General features: G+C 39.6%; 1 protein-coding gene across 2 annotated transcripts in view; it reads left to right on the top strand.

Moving 5' to 3' along the window:
• The first annotated feature begins 1,227 nt into the window (after positions 1–1,227).
• Positions 1,228–21,526, top strand: part of acj6 (abnormal chemosensory protein 6) — a 58,025-nt gene continuing 37,726 nt past the window's right edge. For both annotated transcript variants that reach the window (XM_069123492.1, XM_069123491.1), the window contains exon 1: positions 1,228–2,273. In XM_069123492.1, the coding sequence (XP_068979593.1) occupies positions 2,112–2,273 (162 nt within the window). In that variant the 5' untranslated portion in view covers positions 1,228–2,111. The remainder of the gene's footprint in view (positions 2,274–21,526) is intronic.

Below are 21,526 nucleotides of genomic sequence, written 5' to 3'. Positions count from 1 at the left end.
TAAAACACGCGAATTAATTTAATCTAATCTAATTTGATCTTTCGATAATTATTATTAAATAGTAAAATGTAAAATCTTTGAATCGTTATTATTTCGTTTCAATAGTTAATACCCTTTATGCGTACGTTAGCCGTACGTAATTGCGTAGAAACCCGACATATACGACACTGTGTTCAAAATTTGTCGATAAATTATTCCCAACGATTACAACGATAAAATAAAATGTAATTTTATTTAGTCTCAGATCTGCAAAGGTACATCGAGTGACCAATATCATGGCATAAAAATAGGAAAAAATACGAAGAGATACCAGAGTCTATGGAATCTCTAATACCGTCATTAGCAAAAACGAAATGAATTCGTTTGAAAATCTGTTCGACGCGATGAATCGATAAACAACGATCTTAAACTCTGCTGTACGGAATCGCGTGGATAAAATCGTTCGAAGTGTTCAAGATACAGGTAATCCATGGAAGAATATCGACACAAAACTATGGTTCACAGTTGAGTCGGAATTTTCAGGATGTCGAAGATAAATGACGAAAGCGACGTGTAGCAGCAACGAGTAGCAGCAGCAGCAGCAGCAGTAGCGACCTTGGTGTTAAGGGTGACTGAGACCGACCAGTTTACGACGTAGCTGCTAATCCAACAGCAGGTTGGGCGACAGCCGAGCGAGAGATTTCGCGGTGATCGAACAAAAGCGCGTCGCGAGGGAAGAAAAGTAGGTAGACGACACGAGGCGTCTTCGACGAGACAAGGCTGCACGGGGCAAGGTTCGGTAGGAACGCGGGGGTGGCTCGACGTTGGCTAGGAAGGGCGTGTAACGTCGGTGGGGGAGTGAAAACGAGACACGGAACGAGATTCTAGGGGAGAGGAAAGGAAACGGGACGAACGAGGCGAAAAGAGGGAGGGTAAAACGCAGGGAGGATGAAGAAACGGGTGGTCGCGGTTAGCGACACCCATGCCGAACACGAAAGCAAAGCGAAAGATGGCCGACGAGAATCGTGCTAGGAGCGCACGCGTGACCGCGCTAAACTCCGCCTATGCACGATATACCCCTTCGTCCCGGTTGTTCTCGGCTTACCTCGTGGCGAACAACCCCTCTGCTGTGAGCACGCGCCACTCTGCGAATATCCTGGATCACCGACCATCCCCTGTCCCGTCGTTTCCCTCTTCGTCCTTCGATCCCTCCATCCCCGGTGGAAGAGTTCATCCACGAAGCACCGCTCGCCGCGCCGGCCAGTCAGCGCCAAAAAGTGCACAGTTTCACCACAACATCCCGTGTATCGTACGATTCTACTACGTCGGTGATCGAATCGCGACAATCTAACGGTGGACAGTTTCTTCTTTGTCCGAAAATTCCAAGTGGTTGTTGGTTCAGTGACCGCATTAGCGTGCCGCTACAAGTTCGATCGCTCGGTCGTTCCTATCTCGGTAACGTTTCACCATTGCCGGACTCGTTCGGAATCAGCTGCTCGCTCGACAGGAAAATTATTTATTCGCATTATTTATTCAAACGCGTCGCTACACCACCTACTTTCTGTCTACGTCCCCATCGCGAAGTGCGAGATCTTCCGATTCGAAGGAATCGGAACGTTCGGCCGTCGCCATGGTTCAGACATAGAACTAAACCGAGTGCGAGTAAAATCCAATCACCGTGTCCGTGATCATGTGCATCATGGACATCGAAGAGATGCGCGATCTCTTCGACGAACGAGTCTAGTTAAATCGACTGAAATCGCCGCGGTCTGATCGGTGGTGTCAAGAACGAAGATGAGTGGTGGCTCGTAAAACGGCAGTGCAAAGATCAAGTACTATCGTAAGAACGACTGTAATAATAATACGGTGATTCGTCGTTCGTATAGCCGCGCCGTGCTAGTGAGTCTCGCGATTAGTCTCCGAGCGATTTCACGAAAGCGAATGTGAAGGTACTCTGAGAGGAAATTGGGTGCAGAGAGGACATCGATAATTCTTTTTACACAGATGCGAACCGCGAACACTGATGTGAAGAGGAAGCGCGGCTACCGCTGCTGGTATCGTTCTGTTTGAGGGCGTCGGTTTTCCACTGGTTTAGGTCTAAGCTTGGCAGCTTAGCCTCGACTAGCTTCAGGATGATGTACTCGCCGGACAAGATGATGGGGAGCAAGGGGCTCCACGGGGCACCCATCACGGCCCCGGGCTGTTTCCCTTCGGGAAGGTATTCGCCGCCGCCTTATCGTGCCGCACCGGATCCCATGCCGCCACCACCGCGACGCTGTATGCCCAACCCTACGGTGAGTGATCGCCGTTTTATCCCGTCTTTTATTTCCACTTCGCGATCTTCGACATCGCGATTTTCTCTTCGCGAGCAGGGGACCGACGTGACGCGATGCGACCAGATGCGACGGGAATTTCACATCTCGATAAAACGCCTCTTACGTGGCAAATTTTTTCCTAGATGGTTCGACCGTAGGACGATCGCTCGTGGATATCGCGGATTTCGCTGGTTTGTAGGAAGCGGATAAACATGGTTTTAGTAGAGTCTGATTTCTTATTTCAGTTATACGCGTATAACGTAATTTTCAAGTAGTTCGAGTGATATTTGGTAATCTTCGAGTAATATTGATACCTTCGAGCAACGATATAAACAACAAGATAAAAAAAGTGTATCTTTTGTTAATTTTCATATCTTCAGTGTTTAATGCGTTTGCAGATTCGAAGGGACGATAAATGGTAAACGATTATCGGTTTAGTTGCATTTACTTGTTCCAGTAAATACTATACCTACTTCATCTTTTTCAACCACCGTTTCATTGTTTTATAAGTAACGTATCAATTTTTCAATCGCGTTCTGTATAAAATTTTTCTTTTCTTCCCCGCTAAAAAGTCGTTTTTTTATACTTCTCACACTTATACACCCTTTATCTTTCAACTTCTTATTTTAAGGTATTTAACTTTGATTCGTATGCTGTAGCTTGTTTCGTGTAAAATTGAAATATTATCTTTCTAGTTATAATTGGTTATTTGGGTTGCGAATGTAAATTAAAGTTTCGTGAAATCTACAGTAACGAAAAACGATTGATTTAGATTTTGCATCGTCCGTATCTTGGAATTGGAATGAAACTAATTATTCACGACTACTTTCGAACGTTTTGTCTTCGCGATATCTACGAATCTTTAAATCGATCTGTCACGACCATACGCAGATAAAAAGGATATTAAATTTTGCGCTTCCTTTGTGTTTTAATGAAAACATGTTCGATAAATTACTAATCACTAATCGTTCGTTTAAAATACAAATTTTCGTTACATTCAACGGAAGATATAATCATGTAAATAGCTTTTCCAATTACGAGTATTGTTTTATTCAAAAGCCAACGTTTTTATCTATAATATATGTACATATTCAGAATTAACTCTTTCCTCAATTTCAGCGTTGCTTAAATGGCAATCGTCCGCTATTGTAACATTTAAAATACGATTAAAGTTTCATCACGTAAATTGATCGCTTTCGTTGCGTTATTATTTTATCGGGAGTGGTGTAAGAAATCGGTCGAGGTGGCAACATAAATCAAAATCCTACGATTAAAGTTTGCAAAGAATGATACATTATACATGAAGATGGGCGACTGCTGCCTGAAAGAAGTAGCCTGATACATTTGGAATGTAAGGGCGCGATAAAAAGAGACACTGGAAGTTGGAATCATCCATTTTCATTGGCCACAAGTTTCCCTGCCACATGTATCACATATTTCGTGCATCCGTCGTTTATCTTACGGATGCGGCGCACCTCCGCGACGCTTACCGTACTCTTCGCCAACACCGACGATTTCAACCTTTTCGATAGAACGATATCACCTTCGTAGCTTTATCTGCCGTATCGAGAGATGAAAAATAATAGCAATTGCTACAAACTTGTATTCCACGCTTAACAAATATTTGGTTTATCGAAGCTTTCCTCTCGTTAATCCGTGCGTCAGAAAATTTCAATTTTCTAAGCTTAAAAAATATGATTTATTATCTTTAAATAGAATGTTAAATAATTAATCAATATGTTACGGTACCTGGTATTAAAGACAAAAGTTTATTCGTCTCGGGTTATACTTGGTCGGAATAAACAAGCGTAAGAAATCGTAGAATAAACGCGCCTTATTAGACATCGTATCGCTCAAAGGTTCAAACAGTTATAGAAGATTCACTACTCTTATAGTACTCTGAAACGCTCGATCCAAGTGCAGCCAGCGTCCTACATGGATCGAGTGTATGACGTCGATTGGACCCTTAAGAAAAGCAACGATGTCCATAGAAAAGCGGTTCCCCTAAAGTAGGGTGTTCGTTCGGTCGATACTCGTTTGGCGATTCTACGTTTCATTATCAGAACCGTACAGTCGAGTAGCTGAGCTATCTAAACGGAATCAATCGGAGTCGAGATGTAGGTACCGGTTTCCGTTGGCGTATCCTTCCTTTTTCTTCCAACATATCAGACGTGGTCGTTTCGTCGAACTTGCAACATATCCATTCGCAGAGCTGAAATCCCTCTCCCTGCTGCAGGCAGAGCGATCCTCCGTGCTGGGAAGGGTACACGTCAAATCCAGACTCGTTTCAGCGGCCGCTCTCCTGGATCTCACGATCTCTTTCCTCCGGTGCGGCGCAGCGCGGCGCGGCACAGCGTGTCGCGGACTCCATAGTCTTTAGTTTATTCATGTGACGTAATAGGATAAAAACCGTCGCTACGAGCCGAGTGGCTGGATGAGATTACAGGCCGTACTGTTCCGCCAGGTATCGTGGATCCGATGTAATCGTTCTTTCCTGCGATTTTTTTCGGTCGTCCTACGTCGGTACATCGCGTATTTTTCCGCCGCTCCTCGCCGTTCTTCGTACAGTTCCCCGACGCGCGTTGCGCTGCACATCCCCTTCGGAACCGTTTTACATAGGCTACGATTCGCCGCGACTATCGTGGAAATATTTAACGAGCAGATACATTCGTAGATACCGTCGAGAAGTTTCTTTGGCGCATGCTGCAAACACGCGAATGCGAATACGCGGGAATCGAGGAAGTTCGGAGCGTCACGCGGAATGAGGATGCTTGCGGATATTCGAGAACGAGTCGAATCATTGGTATTTTTTAGATTCAGAGGAAAGGGGAGCATTACCTGACTGGTTATCTCTTTTCTGGCTATTTCGGACGCGATGCTATTTTTGCCATTTAAATCCAACACATAGACAGTAAATATAGTAGCAAAACATACGTTTAACAGGGTTAAATTGGGACGTGTTCAAAAATACTCCTTCGACCCTTTTAGGTCTATATTTCTAAATTATAAATTATAATTTACATTTACAATACGGAGATCGATTTTGCATCTTTAATAATTAGCATTTTTTTATTGCAAGGACACATACTTCTGTTTACTTATTCCTGTATCAGAGCTTTCTTCTTCGTAACTTACGATTAATTGTAACAAAATGCAACACGACTGTGTCAAACTAGCGATCTAATATAAAATGTTTCTAAATAATTTTTTCCAACGCTCGTGGCTACAAAAATAATAACGTTATATCGTATAAATGAAATTTAACATTTAGCAGCCAATTGGTTAAAGTGCTTTGGAATAAATTAAACAACGAATTAAACTTTATTATTTCAACTTTAACTTGAAACATAGATGTTTCAATTTGTCGAAACTTATTAGAATTAGTTGGATTAATATTTAAAGGAGAAACGCGAAACGTACCTATTCGTAAGTACGAGCGCTTATTTTATAATTATAAGTTAAAAATACGATAAAACGCGTTTAAACAAATTTCAGCAGTCTTTAAGTATTTTATCAAGTTCTAGGAAGGTCAGTCGTGACAAACGTTAACTCGCTAATGCAGTTAATTGTTCGTAAACATGGTCCGTGTGCCCTGCCCATGATATTAATTATCTATGATAATTAATACAGTTTTCATTACGCATTCATTATACCACTGGTAATTATTCACGTTTCGATGACCATCGTTTCGCGCGTTTTCCGCAACGTATCTTCTGCTTGGCCAGAATATCGATCAGGTTGCTTAATAATTAATTAATTAGTATTACCCTTTCCGTAGATCATTAGTTTCTTGAATTTCCATGTGCGATCTGCTCACGCGACTATTATTATCCTTTTATAAATTTAAGGAAGTATATATAAGAATCGTCGATAGAAAAATTTATCGAATCGGATCTTAAATGGTTATTTTCCTCTGTTAGAGCGACCGAGTTTCCAATACTCGCGTGTGTGTATATATATTTAATTCAAGTAGCTGCGTAGATACTTTTGTTTTAGTTTCTTTAATACGCTAATTTCATATTGGTTATAATTCAGAATGTGTATACCTACTGTAGATTTAAAAATGGGAAATCATCTCCAATCAAAGTAAAAAGGCTAATTTTATTGTTCACAGTGAATTAAATACCTGAATCATCGTTATCGGACGAAATGAAAAATGAAACAATTAATGGTAAACGTGTGTATCTTTGACAGGACCATTAACGTATCGTTCGTAGACTACGATAACTTGTTAATACGTAGAGTGAGATGTATTAATTTCGTTAATTTCAATCGTAAGCGTCGCATTCGATTTCTGCTTCCTATTTCTATGTGAATATCGAACGTGTAAATTATAAGGACATCGTATATTAATATCGCGGATCTTACGTCTATCGATTAAAATACAAGTCGATAGAAATTTTCAGTCGCGACCTGTCACGAATTTAATTTTCTCGGTCGTGGCAACTCAAGATTTTAACATGCAGTACCAGTAAACGTTTTATCGTTAATGTTTTATTGAATTTATCTTGATCAACGTGCTCAACACGAATCCAAAGTCGAATATAAATAAATGAATTTCATTAAGAGACGCCAACGTAGTAGCTTCGAGCTTCGTGTTTGCGAGACAAAGCACGATATTTGAAAATAAACTCTTGTTCCTGCATTATTTCCCACTTTCTATTGTAGTTTCGGATTTTCGTAAAATTATCAGCCTCGAATTTATTAATATACGACCCAACTACTATGCGTTAAGGAAAGAATCGACCTATAATATATGTATTTCCGCCTCTTCTAGCTTCGTTGTTATTACGCCGAGGAGCTTATGCCGCGATAAAGAAGCAGCTCCGCTTTCCAGTAGTTTCGATAAAACAACGGAAACCAATTCGAAACTAAACAAATTCAGTCTTTGAAACGCGCTGTAAATACATAATTTTTACGCCTTCGAATATAAAATCTGTAAATATCTTTCTTGCTCTTTAAACAAATACGATGTAAACGTTTCAGCTGCTTTCTCGTAGCTACGAGTTTCTTTGAAATTAAATCGTCTTTACGGTGACCGATTGATCTCGACTAATTGCGAGTCACTAATCGGGAAACGGTAGCGCGCTAAAGTTTGACGGAAAAATCGGGAATAATTATCACGTGTGAAACGGAATATCGCGTTGGAAAAAATAACCGATAACTGTTACGAGTTACGACTCTTGAGGGACTCGACAGTCGACGGTGACGATTATCGATTGGCCGGTCCGGTCGGCTACATTCACCGCGTCATCAGCCATTAACCATCGAAAGTAAACGCTCTCTTTCCGACGAACCAGCCAAGACCGCAAAACAACGTCAACGGAAATTGGGAGAATTTCATGGTCCGACACGACGCGACGCGACGTCGACGTCGACGCCAGCGGCAGCGTGGCTGCTGCATTAAGAATTGAATGACAATTACACGGCAATGTGCTAATGTAATGTATTCTCAGTTATAAAATGTTAATTAACGTGAGAAATAACGTATGGCCAAGTTTATCTGTTATTATACGTATACATGGAACGAGAAACGCTATATCGGAAGTTAATGCGCCTTTATCGAATGAAAGAAAGAGAGAGTGAGAGTACGACAAATAAGTTTTGAGAAGTAGAATGAAGTTTTATTTTGAGAAGTATGCACGTTCTTATTTTACTAGAAATTTAATACGTACGGAGCGTCGATCTGCGTTAGCTTTTGATTGAAAATGATAATTATACGAGAATGCTTAACTTTGCTCTTCTCGTCGCTGCTTCTTCGCGTTTCAGATGTCCTCTTCCTTTCGGATATGTACTCTAACGATAAAAAGCGTGGAACGTACAAAAGGTAGTGGTAAAATTATACCTAATATCGAAGGCAGACATTTAAAAGTTATCTATATTTTAATAACATCTTTTTAAGTACGACGCGAGACATTTATTTTGGGTTATATATTCTAGATTCGGGGAGAAAATTCTTTGACAACATCGACCATGGTACGATGATTTAATACGCGATCGTTCTGTAACTTGCTAACAAAATTCGAATGTCGGAGTTCTGCTACATTGACGGAACGCTTGTACTAAAAATTTATCAACAATTCCAAACGGCGACCTCGACAACGTTTCGAGTTTTCCGCTTCGTTACATCATTGAAGTCTTCGTCAGGATCTTTACCAAGAAAGGTTGGAGCCATTGTAAGCGACAAAGATGAGCAAGCCAAACCGCGTAGAACCAGCTTCGTCAATAGTTGAAGTTTGAACAGCGCTCCTCTTGTGCGATATAACGAGCTTTTCTACAGAAGCTAACTATTCTACGGAAATCATATACCCTGTGGCCGGATTTCCGGAATCTTCGCTGAATTCAATATTTGAATAAGCGGTACATTTCTACCTGCAGCTAGCAAGAAAATCTTTGCAACCAAGTATACCGTGTGACGTCGCGTCAAGTTGTATCCAGTTCCTTCGGTTACGTTCGTGGCGAGCTATGTATACATACATATGTATATACATGTATGTATGTAAGTGCGCTGTATACCATACTGCGTACACGTGACATTCGTAAAATTTACCAGTAACCGACCGTTTCTTTGAAACTCTTTATTTACCCACAAAGGAACCAATTTCGCATCGTCTCGAAACATTTCTAGTCCAAAAAGACATAATTTTATTTACCGAAACGGTTACTCTTACGTCGACGATGTGTTCTTAATATTTTTGTATCTTTCTTTTCTTTTGTACGGAACTCTCTTGATTACCTCATACATACCCATGATCTTTGTTTCTCTTTCGATAGAAAAATAATTCAAAGAAGGTTGAAAATAACATGATACGCGGAGAAGAGAGAGAGAGAGAGAGAGAGTGAGTGTGTGAGTGTGTGTACAGTGTACAGTATTCAGACAGAAATCTGAAAAGTGACATATGCGTCAAGTGGATGGAACGGTGGTTTGGCGGAGCAGTAAGGCGATAATTAACGTCAGGTCTGTTTGACAGACCGGCATCGAGCCGGGTTATACGTATTGAGGTGGCGCACAGCACAGGCCAAGAGGGATGAACGCGTATTCGTGCGTTACCGTTCGGTTGGGGTTGCAAGCCATGAGATTGCATAATCGATATCTTGCTTACACCTGTGCCACTCGCAAGTGCGCATCTGTGCACTGTGCACTTGCCGAGGAAAAAGGTAAACGCGCTTGAAAAAGGTCATCCGTGGATGCTTATCATTTATCATTGGTACATTTACGTAGCCTCTATGGGTTCGTGTGAATTGATTATGCCACTTTCGATGCGTGACTATTTCTCTTCTTCTTTTCTGTCGTTGCGTGTAGACAGGTAACGGATCGCCACGACCGTGTTCCGTCGGAGATGTAAATTTAACGATATGATCTTTTTAAACACGTAAATTATCGGCAATCACAGTCGGAAATTCAACTTTTATCTTTACAAATTAAACAAGAGCTGGAGCGAATGTTAACGACGAAATACGTATCGGAGATGGTCGAAGCGCTTGTGTCTGTTCACGCAAAGTGTACAGCGATGTACAGGATGATCCCCCGACAGAGTCAGTTTAAAAGATGTATTTAATTTGAGGAAAATCATCGTCAAGGTATAAGCACCGTAAAATCGTTTCGACGATAAAGCGCAAATCGCAATTGCGAGCAAGCGTTTAGTCTTTTTTTTTAAAAAGTAGGATACGTCAAATAGGTATGTACCTGCTACAGACGCAGGATGTATATAGATATATCGCGATGTTAACGAATAGAGAGTCTAAGGGTTGATTGATTCATACGCATTTCGTTACTCCGTGATGATAGAAAATTAGGTTTCGTAAATGGAATTTTGAATGTGACCTCGTTTAACAAGCTTGCAAATCTCCCATGTGTTTCGTTCCAAAATTGAACATTTGTATTCGTCGTACACGCTCATACCGCTCATCGATAAATGTACCATAAATAACTTGATAAATATCAATGTCAGAGATATTTCAAAGTCAGCATAAATGTCGCAAAAATGTTCGCCTTGAAAAATGCATATATCTAAAGGACTATGTACAGTATATTTATCGACGTTCATGGTGTCCATTTGTTTTAATACAAAGTATTTTATATAATTTCTCGTACAAAACATAGCTTATATACAAACAGCGTGTGGATGTTTCTAGTACTGGTAAACAGGAGAAATCAGAAACCCATGATTTTGGCGGTTTGAATAATTCTACTATTAAATGATAGTACCTATTACCTATCGTATTACATGTATCGATATACGGTCCTTTTTATGGCCGTAATATATTATTACAACTACAGCTACGTTATACACAGTCTCTGTACATCTTCCGTACTCAACGGTGCTGCCGAAAATTTCCTCACGAATACAGATGCGTACGTATAAATGTCAAGGTTCCCCAAACGCAAAAGCTTACAGTAAACGTGTATTAAGAGACACGGGGATTTATGGGCCGCGAAGAACTCGAACGTGGAAGAATAATACGATATATTGCTCCAGCGAATACTACTATAGTCGCATCGCGGTATAGTCCTGGACGCGATGCGACGCGACGAGACGCGACGCAGAGTAGTATCGACGCGAGGTAAACGGGGTAGTATAGCCCCTTCGATGGTGAAAGTATACGTAGGTAGTGCATCGTCTCACCAAGCGTCGTGTCGCGTCGCGTCGTCTCTCACCTACGCCCTATGCTACGGATCGTATGTGTACGAACGCCCCACAGCCATAGAACGGCCGCGGACGATCCCACACACGGGACGCTGGGGACACATAACGCTCCCCACTTACATCCAATCACTCCTGATTTATATTTACTACTCGCTTGGCCCCTTATTTATCGTGTTTCATGGAGACGCGAGACGCGCGGAGAACGGGAACGTTAATTTGCACAAATTGAAAATTATGGAGCGCGACCGAAGACGAGAGTCATCGGCGGGAAGAAGCGACTTCGCGAGAGAATTATCGACCAGGAGGAAATTAGTCGCCTCCCGACGTTTTGCCATTTCTTCCACGTCCCGATAGCCTTAATCCCGGCCTTGATTGGCTACTCTTTTATGGCAATTTATACGCGTTATTACTATCCCCTCTTTCGTCTTTTTCCTCTTTTACGGTAAAGGTGCAATGGAATTAAAAAGTTACGGAGGAATCGAGATTCGATAGATCGCACGGTGCCAACGTTTTGTAATATAGCAAGGGGTTAACGGAAATTGCTATTTCGCGGTAGTTTTAACAGCTGTGTTTCGTTAATTGAGCGACTTGTAATTTGCTAATTAATCATTAACTTAATCGCAAACGGAGTCTACAAAGAAGAACGTTTTTCATTTCTTACGTGCAAATAAAATGCTTGATATTTTAGAGGATATTATTGATACTATTTCACAAAATATTATATACTTGCTACACCACAGTTCCAAAATATTTATTTAATCTAACCTTGCCCTTTCGGGTTTGGACAGACTTCCGGTTTTGCGCTGTATCGCATTCTCCTTATAATCTACGTCTCGTTTCCGTACAACAGTCCGTAAAATATGGAAATATAAAAATTAGAAAACTCGAAACGAAAATACTAGTATCTTATTTCCTAGTCTTTTCATTTAATCGATTCAAACCGATTCGATCTTTTACTTGTCTATCTGATTTTGATTTTGAACGTTATTTACGAGTGTTACAATGGGGAGTGCGTGAAGTATCGTGGGAAATATTTTACCATGTTAGAACGTACGTTAGAAAAGATGATTCGGAAGAAGCACAGGTGGACAAGAGGATGGATCAGATTAGGACAAGAAATAAATGGTGGCGAGTGGAATGAGGCAGGGGCTTGAAATGCTACTTGCTAATAGCAGGTGTAAAAAGAGGGGAGGTTTAGTCACGCACGTACATATGTTCGAACGATACTTGCTAATAGGAACTTTATACCGACATGCCATGGGATGACACACGCGTACACCGTAGACTATAGACGATTGATTTTAGTCATGCAACGTGTCTATTCCATTTGTAGTTATTATTGGCTACCCTAATCATACGTTGAATAATATCATAAAATTCATTTATATCTCGAAATGCGTCCTCTGGCTTACTTTGTCACTGTAACGAAACATCTCTTTCTACCTGTTATTTCTCTTTACGTATTATTTCGTTCGAAAGAAAATATTTCGTCGAAACTACGTATTTTCTATTTTCTATAATCGTTATATTTTCGTTATATTTTAACGTAATAAATCTCTTATCTACCTGTTTCCTAAAATTAACGCGGTATCAAGTCATATATACGGAAAGTGCTAAATCTGATAATGCATTAGAAATTAGTACACGCACGAATACCAAACTCGACGTACAGGTTCTCGGGCAAACCGGAATCATTAATACGCGTATGTATTACGAGGGTTTCCTGCGTTTAGGGTGAAGTATATCGTCGTTCTGAAACAGGTACACGGGCCAACAACCGAAAGGGCGAACATTACTTCCGCTCGGTACTCCGCGGTTTAACGCTCTTATTATTATTTTTATTAGGGAGCCGCGGTATATAATGCTATCAGCCCCTGCAGGGGCGGGCACGCAGGAAATAAACCTAAGTGTATAATTACAATAATACTTACCGAGATCCCTCCGTCGGTTTTCTCCCCTTCCTCAACCCCTTTTCTTCGTTTCACCCTCTCTAGACTTCTCTGTCTCATCCACCCTTCCTGTATCTCTGTCTTTCTATGACTAATCACACGACTAATTCTCTTCTTTCCTCCCTGCTCCTTTTCTTTCTTCTCTTTCCTTGGTTTCATCGCGTCTATCGTCTTTTCCTTTTTTTTTCTTTCTTTTTCTTTCTTCTTATCTCTTATCTCTTTCGTTTCTTCTTTCGTTCTTCGTTCTACAACGCGTGTAGTTTACGCGCGACGTTTTTTCTCTCCTGCCATGAATTTCCTTTATTCTTCCATGGCTCACTCTCCGTTTACATCGTATCGTTCTTACGTGTACTTGGAAGAATAAATGTACGTACGTTCGTACACGAACGTGTACGATATATTAGAGGGTCGTCGACGAACAACGAAACGAAAGACTCGTCGATTTACAAGAGCTGTCGGGTCTTCCCAGGGGGTCTTTAAACGCACAGAGACAAATGACTGCTACTAATTCTCCTTTGATTAATTTCAGGATAGACATAACAGGTGATAGCAGCGCATGTTACGTTAACTATCTTTCAGGGGGGAAAAATCGTACACGCGAAAGTGAAAATTAGATTCGAGTACGACTGATATTGATAATATTGGCAAGCTTGATGTACATATCGTAGTATAGGTAATGTAACGTGTACGTACAGTGGCGAGTATACGGATATAAAGTAAACAGGAATATTTTTCTTTCGCAATTGGCTCGAAGTATGCACCGTTTGTTTCTAAATTAATATTATTACACTGTAAAATGGAAACTATAGTGGCCGAACATATAGCGTTTTAGCCAATGATATTTATATGTATCTGATATGTACACACAAAAAGTAATTTCAGTCGACTTGTCGGAAATATTTATGCCTCTTTATACGTGAGATGTAAATTTGTTCAAAGCATTTGATAAGAATGTAATCTTCTATACGTTTATTTGTTCCTTAATATCGTAATTACCATATTAATTTTAATCGTAGGAAATTTATTCGTCCGATGAATAAAATGCGCGTATATTGCTCTTCTCGACGGACTAAAAACGTTGAAGCAGCGAAGTATAATATCAAATTTGTCGATACGATAAAAGTAGTTGTTTCGATAAAAATGCGATTTTCTCTCCAATAATTTAAACAATTTTATTCAATTGTTGCAGTTGTTTACCGACTCAATGAATTCTGAACTAAAATTTGACAAAGCTCGTATTCATAGGCAATATACACAATTTTGTTTATAACATGTTAATTTATTATTAGAATTCATTAAATAGGTACCACATTATCGCGGTATATACCTAGCATATTATGTCGTATATCGTACCATTGTTTGTATGATCCTATTGTAACAGGTTAATCAATCAATTTTCATTTGTTGGGACTATAACGAAAGTCGATAAAAGAATGTTTCTACCATCAAACGAAATGTCGATAATAAAAAGAACATTCTGTTTTCCATATATTCTCGAAGAAGATGAAATTAACCTGCTAAAATCGCATCTCGAACGAAATAAGCTGCGCGTTACACGTCTGTGCAAATTGACACGGCTAACGATAGAAATTCTAGAGAGAAGCATAGAAGAGACACGAGTGACGAACGTTCAGTCGCATCTAATATCTGCCCTTGAAAATTCGACGCATCGCGACCATTATATATTATACGCGTATTATAAGACTATACACCATAGTTGTAAAACTGCGAAAGGAAAAAAAAAACGATCGCAGAACGTAATGTCCGGCTGATTAAAAATCACGATACTTTCGCGTGAAAATATCCTTTTCGTATCGGTGTAATCGGTCTTGTGATCGATATATACCATGGAAAACGCCATAGAAATAGAAGCCAGGGTATTCCTGGACTATTATAAAACATAAGCAATTCCATGGCGTGTGCGTTCTGACGCGGGCCAGAGATGTACGTGACGAAACTCTTAAGCACGAGAATTGCCGAGTTCCGATGGAGTTCGGATGGGGAATGGTCGGTACTCGAGTCTCCTCCGTTAGCTCGATCCCTTACCCGTACGTATAAACCGAATGGCAACTCTATACGCTGCACGCCGTACACCGTACACGTACGTGTCCCATCCTCCTGGTCTATGTACAACGAGATACATACGGGTCACACGTGTGCCGCTTCTAGGATAAGGGTACCGCTTCTCGATATATTTTATGTCGTGCGAAGCATAACCACCACCTTAGATAAGACTACTCGACTCGGTGAAACAGACAGGTGAAAGTATCGGCCGATGCTGCTTGACACTTGGCTGGATGCAGATGCGAGTGTTGCCGTTTCTAATTTTTTCAATGCTAAGAACTCGCAACGTCGCTTTTGAGAAATCGTCATTGGTACTAGTAAGATTATAAAATTGTGCGGATTATTTCCGATAGAAATCTACGATCTACGACTTGTCGCTCGTTAATTCTGCAAAATTTCTCTTTCTACGTGCCATGCACCCTGCTAGAAATTTACGTTAAAGATTATTCTACGACGAAAGCTTGTTCGTAAGATGTTATCGAACATATTGCATCGCTTGCGATCAATCCCTTGGGAGATTAGTACGAAAAGGAGAAATCAGGATTCAAAAAACGCGCCGATGACTCTTCTTGATCGAAATCTATTTTTTCCCCATTAAGCAACTAGCTTAATACTATCCGCACGCTTTTGCGTTTAGGTACTAGAGAAACAATCACGGGGTACTGAAAGGGAGCGCCCCTTGTCAAAATCAAGAGTCTATTATTATGACCATATGTTTATGCCACGATTGTATCTTGACGGAGAGGGAGAGAACAGGAGGACGTGGTTAGGGGATAGGGCAGAGGGTTAGACCGTGCAGTACACCTGCTCGAACGCTACAACACACGGTTAAGAGGGAAAACGCGTGGGCTGAGTAAATATCCACGTCAGATATGTGTCACTCTACAAACAAAATAACATATCGCGTCTTTTATTCGCAATAATTTATTTGTTGGGAAAAATTTGCAGGAACCATCTCGTAGGAACCGTATTAAATTTTTGTTTTATGCCTGATTAATTAATTTCATAGGCGACTCATCTGACTTTTTAGTTCTTTCGCTAGCTTTTACGTTAAATATTGGGCGTAGAAAAGTACTTGAAATCTTCTAACGCGTCACGTTATTACAAATTCAGATATTTTATCATCCTGTAGCGTGTCTGTATGTATAACGTGGTCATTTAATTTTCAGATTTTTGTTCCAAGATTAGTCGCTTCTTAGTGACTGGAGGAAGTATAAATCGAGAGACAAGAAAAAATCAAATCGGCCGAGAAATATCATAGGAAAGAATGTATCGATCATTAACGGAAAAATATTTTAATTTTTAAAAATGTGCAAACACGCGTTTTACCCATAAAAGTTGAGAAACTATTGCAACAGCACAGAATCTTTTTCTACGCCTATTTTTTACATATATATAATGTTTAGTTTATTTATCGAATACCCTCTAATTATCGAGTAACGGTGTATCCGAAAAATATACTTTTTTGCACTCGCCATTTATATAATATTTTACACTTTCGATATATTTATTTATTACGTTTTCTATATCTCACCCTATACATATGTAGTTACATTTGTATCGTGTATAATATTATTTCTTCATTAGCAAATATGCATGTGGTAGATGGCTTTAATAGTTTAATAAGTTCAACCACACAGTGATGGAACATTAAAGTTGAAACTTCGTATATACATTGTACATGATATAATGTAAAAGTAATAATTCCCTTCTCGTTATTCAATCTCCCACTTGTGATCAATGTACCAATTTTACTGTTTTCAAAGAATTTACGTAGTGCTTATATATACATAGACAAGTATTAAGAATATGTACACTCTGTAGCATCGACGTAAGGAAGAAAGAATGTTCGTGGAAACGAAATGAGCAAAATCTTGAAAACTTAATGAAAGGCTAGTATATACCGATACGGTTTATCGAAGAATTATTTCTTCAAATCATAGGTTTGCCGTTGCTTTGTACTTCCGTGTACTAGGCTTATAGTCAGAACAACGTTTGGCCTTGCCTACACGACGAAAGAGTTAGTTTTGAAAGATAACTAGTGTGTATACCTCCTATCTTTCGTGTAATTGTATACGTGTTCGTTTATAATATAAGAGCAGCTGTATATAAATATGCTTTTTCCTTTTATATATTTCTTTATAGGAATCTGATATTTTCGTAATAACGCGTCAAAGGCATTCTTTGCTTTTCGTCAACTTTTGTTTGATTTTAATGCAAATTTTCCAAAGTTAGATAAATACGTATTAAAACTATTGTCTTCGAAATATATTTGATAGGAAGGATACTTTGCTTCTCAGAGAAATATTAATCGCTCTACATATACGTTGTTTAAATTAGTGTAACATAATTAACACGTTATTTTTCAACTTTTCTTCGTGTTGCATTTATTCTTCTCGATTCTCTAGAGCTCTTGCAACTTGCAATTAGTCTTCTAGCTGTTTTATCGCGTTCCCTTTGATTCATCTGACGATTAGATATACCTAACGAGTTTAATAAACGTACATATAACGAATTTCACATCTGCTACGTAATTTAAGAGCACCATCAATTCCATTATCTCAATAAACGACCGTTAAACTTTGTTTCATTGTGTTTGCAATTCACGCTAAATAAATTAATCGACTCTGGCTCTACTTTTTGTCGATTGTTCAATTTCGTTATTTAGTATATTTTGATATATACCGGTATAATTAGTAGATCGCAGAGATTTATGCATTTATTATCATAGTATGTAGCCTGTCGGTATACAAATTATACGCTTGCAGCAGTTCTCTTGTCGTAGAGGGATGCAACACGTAAATATAGTGAAATAAATTGGGAGAAAAGTTGCGCAAAATATTTGCAACGTCGCATCGCTTCTCGACTCGATCGGTGTGACTTCCGAGCAATCGAATAACACCACGAGCGTACCATAACGATCGACGGTCATGTGGACGTTCCTATCTCTCCTCAACATCGAGATCAATCTTTACGATTCGTTTATAAATGAAAAGCCACGATATCAATCAGACATCGATCTCATAAATCACACTCGCCTAACCTGGTCTTAAAGGTAGCGAAACAGCAGACCGGTATGACGCTTTATAAATGGAAGTCTCTTCTCTCCGGACAGAGGGTGGATGCTTCCGCTTGGAAACTGGCTACGTCCGTTGAAATTAGCATCATCTCTGGTTAAAGTAATATCGACCGTGCAATGTCTTTCGCGGCCGTGTATTCTACCGACGTGCCGGGCTTTCCTGCTCCCTCGTTCCTCGTCCCTCATCCCTCATCCCTATGGTCTTAATGAAATTATCGTCAGGCCGAGTTTCGAGGACAAATCGACGTTTCAATTTTCTTAATGCGCTCATCTCCCCGGTGGGATATTGGCCGCCCTTCGTGTACCCGAAAGACGTAGCCGGTTGCCTCGTAAAGACGCGTCTCGTTCTCGACCTACAGCTACAAGCTACACCATACCACGAGATCCTCTTGTTACGAAAAGTTTCCTATCCACGGATACAAACGCGACGCACAAGCTACAGTTGGCTGTCGCCGCCACGTGTCGTCGCGTGCCACGCCACGTGACCGAGCTGCTGCCCACTGTTGTTTCCCCTCTCATCCTTCCTTAAGTGCATTACTGCTATTGCAATTACGTGCCCACCGAATTTACGTGTCGTTTGGCACTCGAATTATTTTCTCACTCTGTCGCGTCTCGAATAGAACAACTTGTCTACGTAGGTATATTGTTTTTATAAGTGGGTCAATAACACGGCTGGTTTCGGCTGGACGTATCGATCCGCGCTACGTGAAACGCTCTGAAACTGATAAGTAGACCGCGGACACTTGTACAAAATCATATTCTTACGAATGTTATCGAAAATAATTTCAAAAAATACGATCTAAATAGCGAATCGTTTTACCTGTCGTATCGTTCCATGTACATATATCTCCGTTTTCCAAATTTTCACAAATGCATACAAATCTGCAGCCTAGCGACAACTTGTACCTTACGCTGTCCTATTATTTACTTTTCGGCTTCTTCTTTCCCGCGTAAGTATCAGGACACCTATCTCGTACGTTGTATAAGAAATAGAAATTTAGAATATCGAGTATTTGGAAATGTACAATTTTCACAAATAATCGTATACGTATGAACGATCTAATATCGAAACGAAATTAATTAAATAAATTTATTAGCGATTATACTTTAAGTTCGTAAATAATGTACGTGTTACTTTCATATGTATGCTGTACTATACTACCGTGTGTAACAACTATATTTTCGTGCTTTCTAGAAATTAAACTCAACAATTTCCACTTTAATTCGTAAGATTAAATGTTAAAGCTGTAAATTACATTTTCTCGAGAATGCGTAATATCGACGGCAAATAAGAAAGAGAAACACGGAGAGCCGGTTGCGTCTTTGAAAACAGTATTATTCGATAAAGCACGAGTCCGCTAACAGGCTCATAGCTTGTAACGAGCGCAACGTCTGCAAAAGTGATGAACTATTGATGAGCAGGCCGGCGGCCAATTTGATTTCGCTTATTATTCGGTACGTGGCTAGCGCGTATAGACCCTGAAATATTCATGCTTTCCGTCGTTAGCATATATTTGACGTGTACTCGTACACTCGCGCGAGTGTCACAAGCTCGCTTTAAGATCAGTCATTGGTTGACACAACGATCAACCAAATACCTACAGGGTTAATAGCTGTTTTTAAATATTTATTCGACACGAAGAACGAAGGTAATAAGAAGATGAATTAAACTCTCGTAGAAACGGACTATCGTTGTTAAACGCTTTTCTTGAATTTATTCTTCTATTTCTTACCATAAACTCGTTCCTTTAACCGTTGCGTTACGTTTAGCAGATACACGCTAATATGCCAATTCGTTTGGAATTTTGAAATTTAAATATGGAGCAAATTAATCGTTATAAATAATATAATATAAATAATAATTAGAAAAATGTAACGATGTAGTTTTTCTACGTTCTCGAGAATATTAAAAATTGTTTGAATTGTCCTTAAAATAAAATAAATTACAATATTTTAATATCGCTGCTATAATTTCGGCTATCCCGCGTTACAAGCGTCGAACAGAAATCGTTTACGTCGTTATTTTAAAATCAACGGGAAGCAAAGGCAAACAGCGGTAATTATTATTAAATCAGAAAGCAAATCGTTGGTAAAGAATCGAAAAGCCTGGTTGAGAACAGTTTAGTATTTTCCTATGAAATGACATTATAGTGGCCCAACAATGGAATCTTTAAATTCCGTGGCCGCGAATTTAAACCGCTCTTTTTTTTGTTCGTTTCACCAACAAAGATTCTTTTCAGCGCAGAGAGAACAATGCGAATGTTTAGTACACGTAAATGTTAAAAACCGAGTACGGCGTTCGCAAAATGTTTTTTAATGTCGAGAAAACCTTTTTTTTCTGCAGCGGAATACGCGATAAAATCCGATAATACGTGCATTTGCGTATAAGTTATTCGATAACGACACGAGTCAACTGTGATTTTTGTGCTGAAACGAATATACGAGTAGTTCTGGGTGGTAGCTAAAGTCGATAAAATACCCGTAACTACCAAGTTACACTAACACTCGCGTATAAAAGTTTGACCTTTTCGTCAAAAGGTACGTACGCTGATAAATTTAAGTTGAAAGCTGAAATTCGACAAATGAAAAGCAAAGTCTCTATTTACAAAATTATTGCTACCGAACTTTTATATTTTTTGTTCGAATACAAAGTGGTACATATTACATCGAATCGTTTTTAAATACAATACGAGTACGTTCACGTATACAGGTAGAGCAGAGTAGACATTTTAAAACAAAATTCGACTACGTAGTTAAATCATTTATTCAAATAATTTCGTAAAAACGTCAATTATCACGATATATGAGACTCAAAGTTATTTTCGTTCATATTTTGCTTCTACTCCACGTTTAGATAATTTTTCGTTGCAAGAATATTCGAATCCTAAAATTGCTAATTCTTGTAAATTAGGAGTAACGAAGATAACTAGTCGTTGGGAAAATGTTCATCGAACGATACGGAAATTTGTTCGTTTAAATACGTTTTATTAAAGATTTATTTGAAAAAACGAAATTGCAAATTACACCAACCTGATATATACGTAATGTGCGTGTACATATGTAATATTCTCGATATTCGAAAAAAACGATGAAATTTCACGTTTGACTTTCCGTAGGATACATTTTCGTCGACGATTGAAAGAAAGTAAAAGACTAACGTCAATCCGATTAGTGTCCTATGATTCTTGTAAAAAAGGTGGCGAACGTTTAATGGTTACGCGACAATCGTCTCTAATTTATCCGCAACGAAGTCAAAACTGTAGCTGGAAGATTCCATTTTATTAATTGGCCTCGGTGCGGCCTCGATGCGGCAGCCGAGGTCCGGAAAGTAGTTTCCAGCGCGGTGTGGCAGCTACGACAAGCGTTGCTGAAGAACGCCGAGCACCGAAAATGGAAAACGAAGGCCGCGACATTCCGGCGAACTGAAATGACGTGTAACATCGCAGCTCGAGAGTGAGAGGTGGAAGGAGAGTCAGACGAAAGTGCCACTGC

Source organism: Bombus flavifrons, chromosome 11 (genome assembly GCF_040668555.2).
Source record: "Bombus flavifrons isolate JBK064 chromosome 11, iyBomFlav1_principal, whole genome shotgun sequence".
Lineage (NCBI taxonomy): Eukaryota > Metazoa > Arthropoda > Insecta > Hymenoptera > Apidae > Bombus > Bombus flavifrons.
Note: the sequence above shows the minus strand (reverse complement) of the source record. Positions and strands in the feature narration are given on the sequence as shown.